This window comes from Thermobia domestica, chromosome 18, assembly GCF_964235325.1.
Source record: "Thermobia domestica chromosome 18, izTheDome1.hap1.1, whole genome shotgun sequence".
Taxonomy (NCBI): domain Eukaryota; kingdom Metazoa; phylum Arthropoda; class Insecta; order Zygentoma; family Lepismatidae; genus Thermobia; species Thermobia domestica.
The window spans coordinates 171,162,701-171,180,490 of record NC_137471.1 but is presented as its reverse complement, the minus strand read 5'-3'; the positions used below and the strand labels follow the sequence as shown (position 1 = coordinate 171,180,490).

General features: G+C 32.7%; 1 protein-coding gene across 1 annotated transcript; it reads right to left on the bottom strand.

Moving 5' to 3' along the window:
* Window positions 1-1,275: 1,275 nt before the first annotated feature.
* LOC145675383 (uncharacterized) lies at window positions 1,276-2,340 on the bottom strand. The gene has a single exon (XM_081745785.1). It carries the CDS (start codon window positions 2,338-2,340, stop codon window positions 1,276-1,278), a length of 1,065 nt encoding a protein of 354 aa, XP_081601911.1.
* Window positions 2,341-17,790: the final 15,450 nt, after the last annotated feature.

The window sequence follows — 17,790 nt, the reverse complement described above, 5'->3', positions numbered from 1 at the left end:
ACCCAGGTCATTTTTGGCGTTTCCCTACATTTTCAGCTTGTGACTTATTGCTCAAAAAACATTTATTTGATCGATATAGTTAAGGCCTTGTTTTCTAGAAAATGGATCTAGCTATTTTTTTGTGTAATTACATTGTACTGTTGCAAACGGGTAGGAAATTATTGAGGGAGGTGTAGGGGTGAAAGTTATACAAAAATTCCATAACCGAATTTCAAAATCTTTTGTATCTAGCACTACTGGTGCCATATGGGTTCAAGTCACAGAAAAAATTAATCTGGTGTATTTACAAAGTACAGCGAAATCCTGAAGTAGCTGGCTTCCATTCAAGGAGGGAAAGAAAAAATTCTCTGTCATCATACACATGAAATTTTTACACTTTTTACGAATCAGAAATAAAAATCAACAGATATGCCGGGGCTACAGCATCTCTAATTATCCTATTGAAACTTTTTATGTTGTGTTCTGTAGGCCAAAGAGAAAGCTTTCAGGTAATGGTACGTTTGTTTCAATGTAGGCAAAAAGAGGGAAATAATAGAGGGGAAAGGGATTTTTTTTTTAATTTTTCACCTAAAATCGAGAATTAATTGTTTTGGCTGATAACACTCCCGTCAGACAGAAGAAAACTGTCTGGAAATAAATCCTGATACGCCCAGGGCCGGCGGAAGGGGAAAATATCACCCGGGCAAAGAATCCATATGGCGCCCCCTACAACCCATTGGTATTACTGAGTTTAAATTTGCTATGCTACCTTACAGATAGCTGCTTTTAAAGGATAACTCCTTGAACTCTATAACTATAACTATAAGAATCAATTATCAAATTGAGTAAGATCTTAACTTTTGTCAGTTACATACACAGAGTAAGTTTTGGTTAACGATATACGAAACAGTTATTTACACATGAGCATGCAAAATATTCTACGTCACTGATTAGAAATTTACAGAACGATTCAAGAAACAACGATTTATATAAAATTAAGATTGATGATGCGATACAGCATTTATTTACACATATATACATAAGTAACCTTGTTAACTGCGAAAGAGAACACATATGAACAAAAGAACATACAAATATATTTTGTAACAGCATTGTACAAAGATTTCGTAATACAAATAATACAACCAGTAATATAATTTTATATGTTTATACAGTTTTAATGCAAATTGTCCTTTGACTTGTTTACAATGCTAAGTAAAGTTAACTTGTCGTGCCTTTTTCTCTGCAAAGTCTTTAATTAAAGTACCAGTGTCAAGCTCACACAGAACATCACATTCAATAGACATCATAGAAAGGCCTACAAGACGCTCTTGCGTCATCGTTGATCGTAGGTAGTTTTTTATAAGTTGCAACTTGGAGAAAACTTCTTTCTGCTGAAGCTACACTTACAGGAATAGTTAGTAAGATTCTTAGAGCAATAGTTGCATTTGGAAATAACCCAATAAGGGAGTTGTTGCAAATATATGTAAGTACTTGCAACGGTTTGCTCCTACTTTCAGAACCGAGAAATGAACGTAAAAGTAAGAGCTCTTGATATAACTGAAATCCGTCAATATCACAGTGATCTTTGTCTGTTAAAGATAGTTGTAAGTCCTTGCAACACTTTAGTAAATACTCTTTGTCCTTTATTGGATGGATGTCATACAAAAACCCAAATATTTCGCTGTGCTGCTTCAGTTGTTGAAATCTTTCATTCAGGGAACAGATAATTGTGTCTAATGTGCAAAAATAGAAGTTACATTTAAACGCACTGTATGGATCATTAATCGGTTCGTCTTCAGATTCATACAAAAATTGTCGATTGACTTTTCTAGGTCGGAGTTTTGGTTCATTCTCAAATTGTGGTTGAATGTCGAGCTCTTCAGCAATTACTTTGGCATCAACCAAAATATTCTGGAAACCTTCATCACTTCGCATGTTCTCAAGGCGACACTTGGTTTTCTTAAGCAGATCAACTGCTTGCTGAATGTCCACTGATTCTTGTTGGAAAACATGGCTAACCACATTAACACAAGAAAGAACTTCATACCAAAACACCACAACACAAACGAACTTAAAATTCAGGAGCTTCCTAGCCAGGGAACAAACCTTATTTTTGCCCATGACGTCTATCTTTGAGTCCTTTGATGCTTCGAAAAGAGCATCGTAAATTTCTCCAAACTGGTAGCGAAACGATTTGACAGCACCAATATAACTCTCCCATCTAGTATCACTAAGAGGTTTCAAAGTGAAATAGGATATATGTTTTTGCAGAACAGACCAACGATATGTGGAACTAGAAAAATAATTGTATACTTCTTGCAATAAAGCAAAAAAAATTACAGTCTCACTACAGCACATTGCAGAATCATTTACAACCAAATTCAATGAATGGGAGCTACAAGGGACAAAAAATGCTCGACTACTTAGATCTAATATTCATTTTTGAACGCCTGAGTGCTTTCCTTTCATATTGGCACCATTATCATACCCTTGGCCACGCATGTTTGAGAGAGGAATTTTCAGTTTTTCTAATTCTTCCAAAATAGTGGTAGTTAGTCCACGGGGATCTGTTAACGATAACAATCATACATTTTAACTCTTCAGAATTCTAGTTAGTAGACGATAATACTACTATTACTACCACAATACTAATAATAATAATAATAATAGTAATAATAATAATCACTGGCACGGCAGACCAATAGATCCTGGGCCTGCTCCAACGCCATCTGATAGCGAGTGGTAAAAATTCATCCACCTGGGTAACAGAACGCGGGTCAGCCGGTCGTGTCTACCCGCCAACAGGCGTATTAGGAGCTTTGCAGGCCAAGTGACCGTCATATCTTTATTTATGTGACTCCCCAGTTTTCCTGCCGTTGAAAAGCGGAAAGTCCGGGGATTGAACCCAGGAGCACGTAGACATGAGTCCAACGCTTTAACCTCTAGACTATGGAGGCCCTCTACTTAATTAATAGATGAATGCTTGAAATACAGCTAAAGTTGGTTAATGCACATCTAACGAGTAAAAGTCTTATCGCTTTGGTACATGTATCAAGCATCAGTGTTGGTATAGAATGTAATTATTGCTACTTATATCAATGGGGAAAGAACTTTCTTTGAGCCTGAAGTTCGCCGCCTATCTGAGAGGCCGCCACCCTACCCACCCCAGCCTGCTAAGACGCTACGTGTGTAAACACCTCTTCTTTATTAAACGCAATAAAACGAAAATACGTTACGTAATGTAGGCCTACTTACCTGTACTGTGTTGTTATCTTCTGGAATATTTGTTGATTTCTTGCTGGTTTCCTCATTCTCTGGTTCTACGTTTTCATTTCCATTATTGTCTGTTTCAGGAGTACGAAAGAATTTCTTTAATGCTGCTGCCTGTTTCTCATTTTCAGCCGCTAATTGTTCTCTTCTTTTTCTGTATACATTTCCAGAAGGCTTCTTTTTTCCGACATGTTGATAAAGAACACATTAACGCAACGATTATTCTACTAAGAGTCGAAATTCAGGAGACAAAAGAAGAACACGCACACCATGAAGCCTGCACTACATGTACATGACTTCTGATTTATAATTTTCTTTCACGAGAATTTGACAGTACAAACAGGACTAATTTCTTTTTGGTTGCCGATAACTCAATATTGTTTGTGTGTATTGTTAGAGCGGCCGACATAGCTTTGTCGCAAGGAGTGCAATTGTCGGCACCGCGGCGGTTGTAAGTGTCAGAGCGTGTTATTGTTCCTCAAAACTCTCAACAATAGCCTTTAGGTTTATCAGCGGAGATTTTTTTTATAGACAAATAAGTTGAAGGGATGAAGGGATTTCCTTTATAGGAGATTCAAGAAGAAACCGGGGTTGTTATAAAGAGTGAGGCCTATGGCATGAGGTAGTAACCAATGTTGCTACACAATTTATGAAAAAGTTAATTTTTAGTTCACAGTTTACAATAATATAAGTTTAGCAAGGATTTTGGCGCCCCCCAAACTCCCCTAAAATTTGGCGCCCCGGGCGGTTGCCCGGCTCGCCCGGCCCTTCCGCCGGTACTGGATACGCCAAGGATATATCCTACGAGTATCATCGCGATATCTAACAAAGCAAGCATGAAATTTTTAAAAAAATCTCATTCTACCTCAGAAATTCACTATTTTCTTACAATTTACAGAACATGGTTTATTATAAACATCAACTGTACTTCCCCTAATTATTCTAGTGAAACTTTTATGATGCACTGTGTAGGCTAAGGATGATACCTTTAGACACTGGTACATTTGTTCGAAAGTAGCAAACATTAGGGGAATAATAGGGAAAAAAGAGAATTTCTTCTAAATTTTCGCTTAAAATCTGGAATTAAAATTTTCTGTAGTTGGCCACACTGCTAGCAGACAAACAGAAACTATCTTAAAATAAGCTTTGTTATCCCTGTAATAATCCTACAAGTATTGTGACGATATTTAATAAACTAAGCACGTCAATAAAAAATATCTCATTCTACCTAAAAAAAAAAAAAACAGTTATCTTTCCACTTAGAGAACCAGGTCTACTATAAACCTCAACTGTAATTCCCCTAATTATCCTATTGAAACTTTCTATAGTGCCCGTGTAGGGCAAAAACGAGACTTTCAGATACTGGTACGTTTGTTCCGATGTAGCCAACAAGAGGGAAATAATAGAGAAAAAACCGATAATTTCCCAAAATTTCCCCCTAAAATCTGGAATTCAATTTTTCTGTAGCTGGTAACACTGTTAACAGACAGATTCAAACTATATTAAATTAAACATTGCTACATCGCTAATATATCCTACAATTATCATGGCGATATTTAAAGAAAAAGCTTTTAATTGCCAAAAATATATTATGTTAAGCAGAAAAGTAAGAAAAAACTAGAAAAAAATATCTCTTACATTAGCTCTTAGGTGAAATGTCAATTTATCACTGCAGACGAGGCGATACAGAAAATCTTCATTGTTATGCAGCAACATTTCATTTGCGAAATTGGCACGTATACCGTAGTCTGTAGGCTTTAAACCTGTAGCAACTGCAAACGATAAGGATGTAGTTGCAAGCGTCTCCTTAATATTCTTCACACAGACGGTTGCACTGTAACTATACATTCAGTCTTTATTAAAACACAAAAAGCTTTCTTCTCTTTAGTCTCCATCTTTGCTACTACTAGCTCTTTCTAATGGCAGACAGAGGAAAGAGTGCATGTGCATGCGTGCGTACATAACTGTTTGAGTTGGTCTTTTATTTGGTAATAGTTATAATTGTAAGTTAATCGTAATAGATACTACAAAGTTTCAAAACCCTAATATTGGTTTCGAAACACCCTGCTTTGATTAAAATTGAGTCATCCTATATTCATGTCTTGTATGTACATATCAGAGCTGGCCCTAAAGAATTTGCCGCCCAGTGCAGTGGCATCATTTGCGGTATTCCCCTTTCTCCAGAAAGAACAAATCTCAAAACTCATGATTTCAAGTATGCTACTCCAGTATGAACAACAAAGGGAAGGAAGAAAAATGCACTCACACTCAGAAAGGCTTAAATACTACAAATACTATCTCGTTGTGTCTACTTTTTCCTTTAAATAATAATCTATTATGTTAGTGAAGATAAACCAAACACACCTAAAAAATGTAACCCTTTTTATAGAATTTAATATCGAGCTTCAATCTCAATATATCAATTTGTAATTAAAATGCAACTAGCTTTTTTATCTTTATTTCTTGGCTTTACTTCTACATCTGTTATTTTTTAAAAACTTGTTTCCACTTTCAGTGATCAGAAACTTCTTTGTAACAAAGAAAAGAGTAGCTATCATATCAGAACAGTGATAACTAACTAAATGGAAGAGGTGTTCGAGAATTGAGTTCTTGCATTTGAAAACAATCAAGCAATTTGTGCTGGGATTTTTTTAACCATTTGCTATAGCATTGTCCATGTGACCTTAAACTAATGAAACCTAAACATGAATTTATGAACGTAGTATTCAAATAGAGGCCAGCTTAGTAAGTGTAACTAACATCATCATGAAGTCTGTTTCCGACAAGAAATGCCGGTATTTAATTTAAATAATATACTTATGACATATTTTGTCGAACCCTCCAAACTTGCCATTCCATGCAAATGCACGTGCTGCACATATCGTAAAGCCGGCTCTGCATATCAAAAATTCGCAAAATATCATATCTTTATCACTTACAGTTCCCGAGATATGGCTCCTTTAATCTCCCGAAATTCGAACTTTTTGGCCAATATCTGAGGAACGGTGGCCAGCTGGCTAGTAGCCATTAGACCACTGGCCACCGGTTATCATTTGCTACCAAAATATTTACCATTCTCTTAGGTATTAATTAACATCAATATGACTAACCGTTCCCGTATGGCTCCTTAAATCTCCGGAAATCGGCCATTTTTGGGTCAATATCTCGGAAATGGTACGAGTGACGCGAAAAATTTAACCACTTTCTCACATAGTTTTTGATGCTCTATCGAATGCAGGGTTCAAAATTTGCAAATAACAGACAGACAGAGACATAGAGAATTCAGTAACAAAGTTTTAAAGTTCGTTGACTAGAAACTTGCCAAAGAAATATATTCTAAGCTTAGTTAGATTTTCAAGGGTAACGAAATTTTAACCTCAAATTATGCGATTTAATGATACTTGTCAATTCGTCAATATTTGCTAATAGACAATAAGAGAAAGTATGATTGTTTGTTGTAAAAGAAATTTCATCTTTAATAAAGAGAGAAAGACTAGTATTTTAATTGCTTATGGGCAAGGATAGTTTTATACAGTCTAGGGTTGTTTTGGTTGTCCTAAGTTAGTAGACGTAGATAAAGTATTTGTATTAGCTCGCCTTATGTTATTGGTTGGTGTCTTGAATTTTAGTATCCTGTCTAAAGCCAAGACTATATGAAACGTGGATCCTTAGCTTAATGTGAGGTCCAATCCATATGAATTCCCACATGGAATCATACAGTTCTATCGCCCCGAAGGCACACCAATCATATAACCATGAGGGAGCGCGTTAAAATATATTATATTGATTAAGTTCCAAAGTATTTTCTATTGGCACGCGATTTTCTTTGTGTAATGAATTAATTTGCGGAATTATAGCAGCTCACTTCTGTTGCGAGGATATCTCTTTCCATCCTTCGTCGTATGAGTCTTTGGCTTACAACATCGTGTCCAAACGTTTTCTCGTGTTTTTAAGATATTACGGAATACCCAGGAATTTCCGCAACGGACTTTCTAAATACCCACCGAGGCAAAATTCTTTTGAGCTCAAGAAGGATTGGCAAAATGTTAGCAGTGATGCGGAATTCATCTGATATCATCACTGTGGTTAAGGTTCCATTAAACCAATTAGCCTATTTAAAAGCATTTTCATTTAATAATCATCTCGTTTAGGCTAAACAACATAATTATGGAACGTACTACAAAAATTTAATTTTCCCCGCTTCAATCAGTTTACAGTCATTTGTCTACAACAAATAAATACTTGCCAACTAAAAGCAGTAACTAAACAAAAAATACAAAAAATCAAGCTCGTAACTGAAATACCTATGGCTATTTCTTTGTACAGCGCCGTTTTTCATTAAATTATTACTATTCGTAAACGAAACGAATAAGAAATATATGAATATTTTGTTTCGCCATATACATCCGCACTTGTAATAAATAAAAGAAAACGAGAAAAAGGCAGGGCAACAAATATTAAACACAAGCCTTAGAATAAGAAGGCCAACTTACTATACGGCTCAATAAATTACAGGTAATAAACATACCGCTCAGAATGTGCCGATCCCGTCAATCACACACAAGTTCCACCAATTTTCCCATTTTTTATTTCCCTTTTTGTCTTTTTCATTCTTTGTTCTACTTTCTTTTTTTTATAAAAGTTATCGTAGAACATCTTTCCAAATCTGAGAAAGAGATAGTTCACCCCTAATTTCAATGAACTAACTGCCATTATTGGCCGTCGTATCACAAACAAAAAACTTCAAAGCATATGTTGTATACTATATTGGATAAAAATTGAATAATTTTCACAAAAGTTACAGAAAAACGTATATTTAAAATATCTGGTGACAATGTATTTTAACCTCTCACTCTAGACCGATTCTAATTTCTTGCAATAAGAATGATTGCGAGGTCCGAAATGCAATGTACAATTACTGCATCAAAACCAAATAATATTCTGAGATGTCAAGGAAGAAATTTACTTTATCATGTTATATAATCTCAACTATCGCTCGTGCCGTGCCTAAATGGGATGTAGAATGCTCTTTGACACGATATTAGTTGTTTCTGTCTATTATCCGGAATAGACAGGAATTATATAACAATCATGCGAGAGGTTGTATTATAAATCATGAACTAAACACCTACTATTAAAGTGGTCATTTATTGCCATTAATTAATGTTGAATTACGTGTATTGTGTATGTTTATGAATCGTTAGTCAATTGTTTGATCACATCAGATAGACTGCTGGTTATTCATTCATCTGAGAGCTATGTGAGCTGTAATACCACATACCTTGACGTTGATGGAATCGAACTCATGGAATCTGAGTTAGATGCCAGCGGTGAACCACAGTGGAAGGGTTTCCACTGAGAACGTGAAGTTGATCTTCTCTTCTATGGATCTCCAGGAATTGATCTAAATTCTCTTTGACATTACCTTTTTATGTCATTTACTAGACGATGATCTTGTGGTTTCTTTCCTTACCAAATTTCGATGTTATTACATCTCTTTGCTGAAACCGTAGTTTCTACATTGTCTCTCAGTGACCAAATCTCCAAACAGTCTACGTTTGCGATTTCCACAATTGTACCCAACTTTCAGAATGTGTTGGTGTTAACATAAAATTTACAAAGTTTTACAATTTCATCTTGCCTTAATGTTTGTTTACATTGTGTTGACACCTGTCTGTATCGTTACTTCATTGAAAACGAACAACCATAAGCATAATGTAATTTTATTTGTCAATTCGTCTGTCTGCATGATTTCTCATTTCTGAATGTAATCCAATTTTAAAATATAATTTAATTTCCATCTTAAGCCAAATAAATGAATTTAACATAGAAATTTATATCTGAATTTAAAACCTTGACACACCCCCTCTTCAAACTGAGGCATCTCCGATGACGTTTAGATCTTATACCTAAGATCTTTTCTCAGATATCACCCTGTATAAAAATTTACACATGTATGATCTTATTATTTCATAGCACTAATTACACATATAAATTTTCGTATATAAAAATTTCAAAATTGAAACCAAAAATTTTAATGTTCAATTTGGAAAAAGAAAAATTTTAGTTATTAATTCTCGCTATTTTTTCAATGTTTAGTCAGTCATTTTTATAATATTACTAAAAGAATTATTCTAGATAGCATTCATCTGCATTCATCTGCCATCTAGCGTCAAAACACACAACTACGTAAGTCTTTTATGACCTCACATCCATCTGATACTTTAAAAATCTATTTATCCTATGTCTTTTCTTAATAGATTTTTAAAAGTGAACACACAAGAAATTTTTGTATTCACAAACATTTAATATGTTAATCACACTTTTCACTTCTATAATATATTGATTTTTTTAATGTAATTAATCGCACGAACACTAAACTTGCACTCTTGTTTTAATAATCTTGAATCACTTCAAGCTACCTAGTTGGCAACTCTGTGTCAACGTGTTTTGTGTCAATGCTGATTTTACAGATTCACTTATTTCTTTTTTCTTCTTCTTCTCCCGTTTTCGATTAACCTTGACTCCGTGTCCATTTCCTTTCCACGTCTCTAAACGAGTATGTCCTTCAATTTACATCTTTCCACAATGTATATTAAATACAATTCCGTCACACGTTAGGTCGTGATATATCGGTTTTCCAACAGACTTTCCGATGTTTTCCAATCACTACACTAGTATTTAAGTTAAATGTGATATTACCAACCCAATCACTCCTACTATGAAACCAAAAATCTCCAATGTGATCTTAATTTTAATGCAATTATGTGTGTGTTTTTTTAAATAATGTGTGAGACAGTGTTGAGTGTTTTTTTATTTTTTCAACTATTTGTACTGTGCATTTCATTGAAACTTTATTAGTTGAGTACTTGACACTATTTTTATAACTATTTTTATTACTATTAGTTTCTATTTACTAGTTACTATTTGCATGCTTATTTATAAGCCTACATATTTTATTACATATCTACATGTTTACGTGAATATTTTTATATATGTCCCGACATCTATCTGTTTATTTTAATATTATCATTATTTCAATTATTTTTATATATTATCACTATTAACTGTAATCAAAACACATTTACTGATTCAGGGGTTTCCACTGAAGAAGATCCGCATTTCCTCAGATCTTGGATTAGGCTTTTGTTTTTCAACTGCGGCCCTGCTCGCAGTTCACCAATAAATCGATTTTGCTTAAAGTTAACTAAATTTCCCTATCTATTAAACATTTACTTCATTTAGTGCTATAATTATTATTTCTTTTCAAAGTATTAATTCATTTTATTGCTATATTTATTATTATTATTATTATTTTTCAAGATCACGATCTTCTCAATATTTCAAAATGTGTATTTTTTGACAAAATCGGGTTTTCAATTTATCAACAAGGTTGATATCCTATACCGTATAGATCGTACACTTCTAATCGCTATGTCGAGCAATTAGTATTTACGTCCTCATTTAGAGATATATGTCATAATCATGGTTAATATACTTCAATGTTTTTGGTCGATGGCCTGTCAACTCAAAAACGATTCAAGTTAGCGTCAAAATCTATTCTATAATTAATAATCTTAATAAAATCTTAATATAATCATAAAATAAATATGTTGCCAAATGGCCCAACTTTTGAAACGGCGTCCTTGATCAGTTGTATAAACTTGATGTTATAACACGTCTCCGATTGTTCTATATTTCTTTAGGGTACTTTTATAGACTGGTAATTCCACGTCTTATTTATTTCCCCTATAATAATTTATTTGTAAGCTTACTTAATATTCTTCTTCTATAACTTATTTATATATATATATCTATATCGCTTACTTATATTTATATATCTAACATATACTAGCTAGCTTATTCTATTCTTCTTAATATTCACATTTATAAAATATAATAATTGTCATAATTCAGGTATAATATATTAATTCTAAATTAGTTATGTTCTTAATAATCTGATCCTTGTTAAAATTCACACTATAATATTCGTCTGTTAATGTGCTATCTATTCATCCATCATTGTATCTATTTCTCCTATTCTCATTCTCTCTCCAGATCTTTCCTTCTCTCCTCTTTCCGTCTCTTTCTCTCATTCCTTAATTAAGCGTATATGATTAGCTTTTATCACTCCTTAACCTATTCCTAGGTCTTTACTAGTCTAACGTGCCGCTAGATTGAAAAATCTATTTTCTCTATTTCTCTTTTTATTTAACATCTATTTTCCTTAATGTCTAAAACTCTTCTTTTACTACTATACCTAATCCTATTATCTAAATTTAATTATAATCAGAATTTTGTTCTCGCTAGATTATACGCTAAATAGGCTAGATTTACAGAAAAAAATATTTCCACTGCTTTACGAAGTGATAGACGAGGCATCCTTTGTGTCTCTTCTTCACCTTCCTTTGTGTCTCTTGAGAGGTGTAGATAAATCCCACTTCAACATCTAGAGAATGTGACTTCCTACCTACTTAGATCTTATCATCGAAGACTGATGAGCTTTTTTTATAAATAAAAATTCTCTTGAGAGGTGTAGATAAATCCTACTTCAACATCTAGAGAATGTTACTTCCTACCTACTTAGATCTTATCATCGAAGACTTATGAGCTTTTTTTATAAATAAAAATTCTCTTGAGAGGTGTAGATAAATCCTACTTCAACATCTAGAGAATGTTACTTCCTACCTACTTAGATCTTATCATCGAAGACTGATGAGCTTTTTTTATAAATAAAAATTCTCTTGAGAGGTGTAGATAAATCCCACTTCAACATCTAGAGAATGTGACTTCCTACCTACTTAGATCTTATCATCGAAGACTGATGAGCTTTTTTTATAAATAAAAATTCTCTTGAGAGGTGTAGATAAATCCTACTTCAACATCTAGAGAATGTGACTTCCTACCTACTTAGATCTTATCATCGAAGACTTATGAGCTTTTTTTGTAAATAAAAATTCTCTTGAGAGGTGTAGATAAATCCCACTTCAACATCTAGAGAATGTGACTTCTTACCTACTTAGATCTTATCATCGAAGACTGATGAGCTTTTTTTATAAATAAAAATTCTCTTGAGAGGTGTAGATAAATCCTACTTCAACATCTAGAGAATGTTACTTCCTACCTACTTAGATCTTATCATCGAAGACTTATGAGCTTTTTTTATAAATAAAAATTCTCTTGAGAGGTGTAGATAAATCCTACTTCAACATCTAGAGAATGTTACTTCCTACCTACTTAGATCTTATCATCGAAGACTTATGAGCTTTTTTTGTAAATAAAATTTCTCTTGAGAGGTGTAGATAAATCCTACTTCAACATCTAGAGAATGTGACTTCCTACCTACTTAGATCTTATCATCGAAGACTTATGAGCTTTTTTTATAAATAAAAATTCTCTTGAGAGGTGTAGATAAATCCTACTTCAACATCTAGAGAATGTGACTTCCTACCTACTTAGATCTTATCATCGAAGACTTATGAGCTTTTTTTATAAATAAAAATTCTCTTGAGAGGTGTAGATAAATCCTACTTCAACATCTAGAGAATGTGACTTCCTACCTACTTAGATCTTATCATCGAAGACTTATGAGCTTTTTTTAAAAATAAAAATTCTCTTGAGAGGTGTAGATAAATCCTACTTCAACATCTAGAGAATGTTACTTCCTACCTACTTAGATCTTATCATCGAAGACTTATGAGCTTTTTTTGTAAATAAAAATTCTCTTGAGAGGTGTAGATAAATCCCACTTCAACATCTAGAGAATGTGACTTTCTACCTACTTAGATCTTATCATCGAAGACTGATGAGCTTTTTTTATAAATAAAAATTCTCTTGAGAGGTGTAGATAAATCCTACTTCAACATCTAGAGAATGTTACTTCCTACCTACTTAGATCTTATCATCGAAGACTTATGAGCTTTTTTTATAAATAAAAATTCTCTTGAGAGGTGTAGATAAATCCTACTTCAACATCTAGAGAATGTTACTTCCTACCTACTTAGATCTTATCATCGAAGACTTACGAGCTTTTTTTATAAATAAAAATTCTCTTGAGAGGTGTAGATAAATCCTACTTCAACATCTAGAGAATGTGACTTCCTACCTACTTAGATCTTATCATCGAAGACTTATGAGCTTTTCTTATAAATAAGAATTCTCTTGAGAGGTGTAGATAAATCCTATTTCAACATCTAGAGAATGTGACTTCCTACCTACTTAGATCTTGATCTTTTGAGATGTTTGCCTAATTTCACTATTACGTCATTAATTAAACTAATTTTATATCGTACTAATCGATAAACCTTAATTTCATCAATCATTCAATAATTTCATTCTATCTCGCCTCTTTCTGATGTTATTTTCCTGAGAGCATACTTCTTATATTTCCATTCTTCTTCATGGTCACATTTCTTAGTATTATTAATTTTACTTTCCTTGAAGTTTAATATATTAATTATTCTTAATTATTAATTTAATGTATTTTATATTCTCTATGCCATGAAGACATAGTAATTTCTATGTTTATATCGAAATATTTATTTCTTTTTCTTTTAAACTTCCATATTTTAATACTAATTAGAAATTACCCTATATATTTTAATAAGAAATTATCTTCACCAGTTACTAAACTTAACCTATAGTTATATCTTAATACTAATTTTAAAATAATTAACCTATTTACCTATACTACGTACTTAAATCTATAACTATTTAAATATATGTATATCTGCCTATCCCCTTAAATTAATATCGAAGATTATTACTCCTAAAAATTATTTACATTGGGACGAACTTATCCTCCTATATTTACATATCCAACTGCGGTGAACTATTATCAAAACATCCAAGCATTTCGCTGGATAAATAACAATGGTGACAACAATGCTGCGTTAATGACAACATTTCTAATAGTAGTAATCCTAATTCTATATTCCAGTAAGCGCGGGCGGTGCGGGTTAATTTTTAGCCTAACGACTATACTTAACATCTACTGCGTTCGCCTGGAATCGCAAGAATGGTCGCTTTCACCATATCATTAGTAGATAATGTATTTCTTACAACTAACCTGTCCCGGGAATCAAACCAAGGATCGCTTTCCACCATGCTAATAGTGGGTAATTTAACAATATAACACAGCAAAATTGGGGTCCTAATTATATCCCAAAAGTCGTTTCATTTGCGATATGCTATATTACATAGCTGTGAGATATTTATAACTTTCCTAGTTCCATATTCTTTGCAACAGAATGTATTTTTTGTTAAGAAACAATTTTTCGTTAACAGGATTCGAACCTACTCTGAAGTATAGTTCTTCACGCAACTCCGATACGTCAGATACTAAACCAAGAAGAGTTCAATCTAAAAGTTGTCCATCTTTGAATATTGTTTCTTTGATGATATATAGCACGTAGAAACATGAATCTTGTATGTGTGTCACCCCGTAAGCCAGATTTTGATTTAGCTTCTCTTCTGTCTTATGTTATTACTCCTTCCCATATAGCAATTACATATTTACTTGACTGCGACCGGATAGTGAATATCTCTACTCCAAAGGATCATGTTACTGTGAATCGATGACAAATAGATTTTCTTGTCAGGACAGATATGAGGGACGTAGAAATTCAAGGTATGTTTGGAACTTATTTCCTTTCGCCATTTAGGTTTCCATAGCCAGAAATGAACAATCACATAATGGAAAAAATATTTTGTATGTAAATAACAACTTCATGTACAAATTGGAAATGTCTTAATCGTCTGCACTGACTTGAATACAACAATAATAGCAATATAATAATAATAATAATAATAATAATAATAATAATAATAATAATAATAATAATAATAATAATAATAATAATAATAATAATAATAAATGCTAATTGTAAAATATGCTAGATTGATTTCCTTTTCCCCTGTACTCTTGTAAAACTAGTCAATAAGAATTATCGATTAATTTTACAAGAGTAGAGGAAAAAAGGAAATCAGTCTAGCATATTTCACAATCAACATTTTTTATTATAGACAAAATGTGTATTTTATTTCAAATAATCTGGAAATTTATTTTAATATATTAATATTTGTATTCTAATTTTATTGATTAGTAAAATGTTATACTTGTAAAGATATAAATATATTTAAAATAATATTTGCCAAATTTAGCAACGTTATCAATCTTTTAATTTTTTTCTTCGTATATGAACATTGAGAAATGCAAAGCGAACATTTTTTATACAAATCAAAAAAGATGTGTCAGCAGTTACTGAAACTATAGAGAAGGCATGCCCCTACTCGAAAACTTGATTCCTAATCATTCACTCCGCACGGAGTTAAAATCAGTAAGAAAAGTGTAGCAGTTCCCATTGGCGTAAGTAGAATAATTTCCTAGGGGGGGGCATGTTAACTTAGTTCTGATAGAGGGAATAGATTTGAGGGAAAATCTTATATATCAATATACGCTTTACCCTCATACCTATTCTGTCAACCAATTCAAAACTTGGTTCAGTCAGTTCCTATACTCTATAGTATTTTTAAAGATACATTTGGATTGAGTGATTTTACCCGGGGCCACTCCAGAGGGATCCAAAGTTGATGGGAGGAATTTCTGGAGGAAATTTTCCTCACACTCTCCCAATTTTTCCTGTTCAAGTACATTATGGATCCCAATTAAAAGCATCTCTGGAAAGCTTGTTTCATGCTAAAGAAAATGAACTATAAACAATGACTTTCCAATGAATACTGTTGATGCAATAGCAATTTTCTTTATTCTAACAGAGTTAATGGGTCCCAGGGCCTTACTCCGTTGTCCATGGCACCTAATTTTTTGTGCATGATCATATTTTTGTTATATTTATCGAATGGACTAGGTTTCATTCGGAAGTTCGGATAACAGGTTCATGTCCCTTCCTTGCCAATTTACTCTTAAATCTAAGAGAAACACAAATAAATATACAAGCAATGACATAACCTAAAATGATAACTTTTTAAAAATCAGCCATAGGCTAGTATTATTTATTTCTATATTTAAAGTGTAAAATCTTTTAGTTTACATTTTACAATAAGTCGTTGTCGTTTACTAGAGTGGCAGCTAATTACACAAACTATTACCAACAAAGAAACGCAATCATTTTTATACATGAAAGATTTTTCTAAAAAAAAAATAATAATGGTTTGCAAAACTATCATATCGGAGAAATATAGCTGGCTAACTTCCCATACAACTTACATACTAAAAAGAGGGGGGAATTAGAAGAGAAGCAGATCAACAATACGGGAGGAGAAGACTTGTAGACGGACTAGAGAGACAGCAATGGCAATCAAATTTGTAGTGAAAACATAATGTTTATCCAATACAGTATCTCTAATGTTGCTGGTAAGTATAGGTAAGTTACAATACACTAAAACTCTATGTCCTATATAGTTAAAGTCAAATAAAATTAGTTCTCTTAGATTGTAACGCGCAAGTGGGAGTTGCCTACAAACTCAAAATAAAAAAAAAGAATTAACTCTAAAAAATCTAAGCTACGCATTCATACATTGCAATATTTTTAAATATTAATATAGCCTAATTGCTTAAATTGCAGTTAGCTACACATTTTTGTGATTGTATAATGTTTTTTCTACACCGTCAAAGAAAACTTGAACAAGACCATTTAATACTTCAAATTTACACAATCAAAGGAATATTGTTCAAGACACTTTAACAAGAGTCTCAAATGAACTTGAAACAACTTTTACACGATCATAGAGGTATTTGAATCATGTTTTATCGAGGCTGACGAGAAAGACAGGCTACGGTGCAGCGTAACACGAGTGTGACGTCATCAACTTAATCCGACTCACTTTTCTAGCTGAAGAGTGGAATTTTAATTTTAGTTCCCTGGTTATACCACAGGTTAATTTCAGAATTTCTTAATGTAACAGCAGTATTGTATTGTATTTATTTTCATCCTTTTTCATACAAATTGTTCACAACGTAAACGTATGAGTTGGACACGTCATAAGAACACTGAATGTGTACATATGTATAGATTTAAATCTACATGCAATATTAAAATAGTGTGAATTTATATAAAACAAAAAGGTACAATTTTTCATTATTCTAATTTACATACATCGATATGAAACAACATAACAGTTAATAAAACCTTACATTATAGATATACAAAATATATAAACTTTAAACCTTATTTACTGTAGACAAGATATTCATCTGCAGATAGAAGCAGTGCTCGAACAGGTAGTACTTAACTGCTTTATTGAAACTGGATGTTTTGTTTCTTAAACTAGAAGGAAGTTCGTTATAAATATTCACTGTCATAGAAAAAGTACTATTCTTATGTACTTTTAAACGTGAGGACTCTACATGAAGATCCGAAGATTGTCTTGTATTATGCATACGAATATCTGAGTTCAACCGGAAGCTGCTTGTACCTATTTGTATATCTTTTCTTACAAATTTTAAAAGTTCATATATATATATAAAGATGAAAAAAGTAAGATTTCAAGATATTTAAATAGAGGTTTACAAGAAATTCT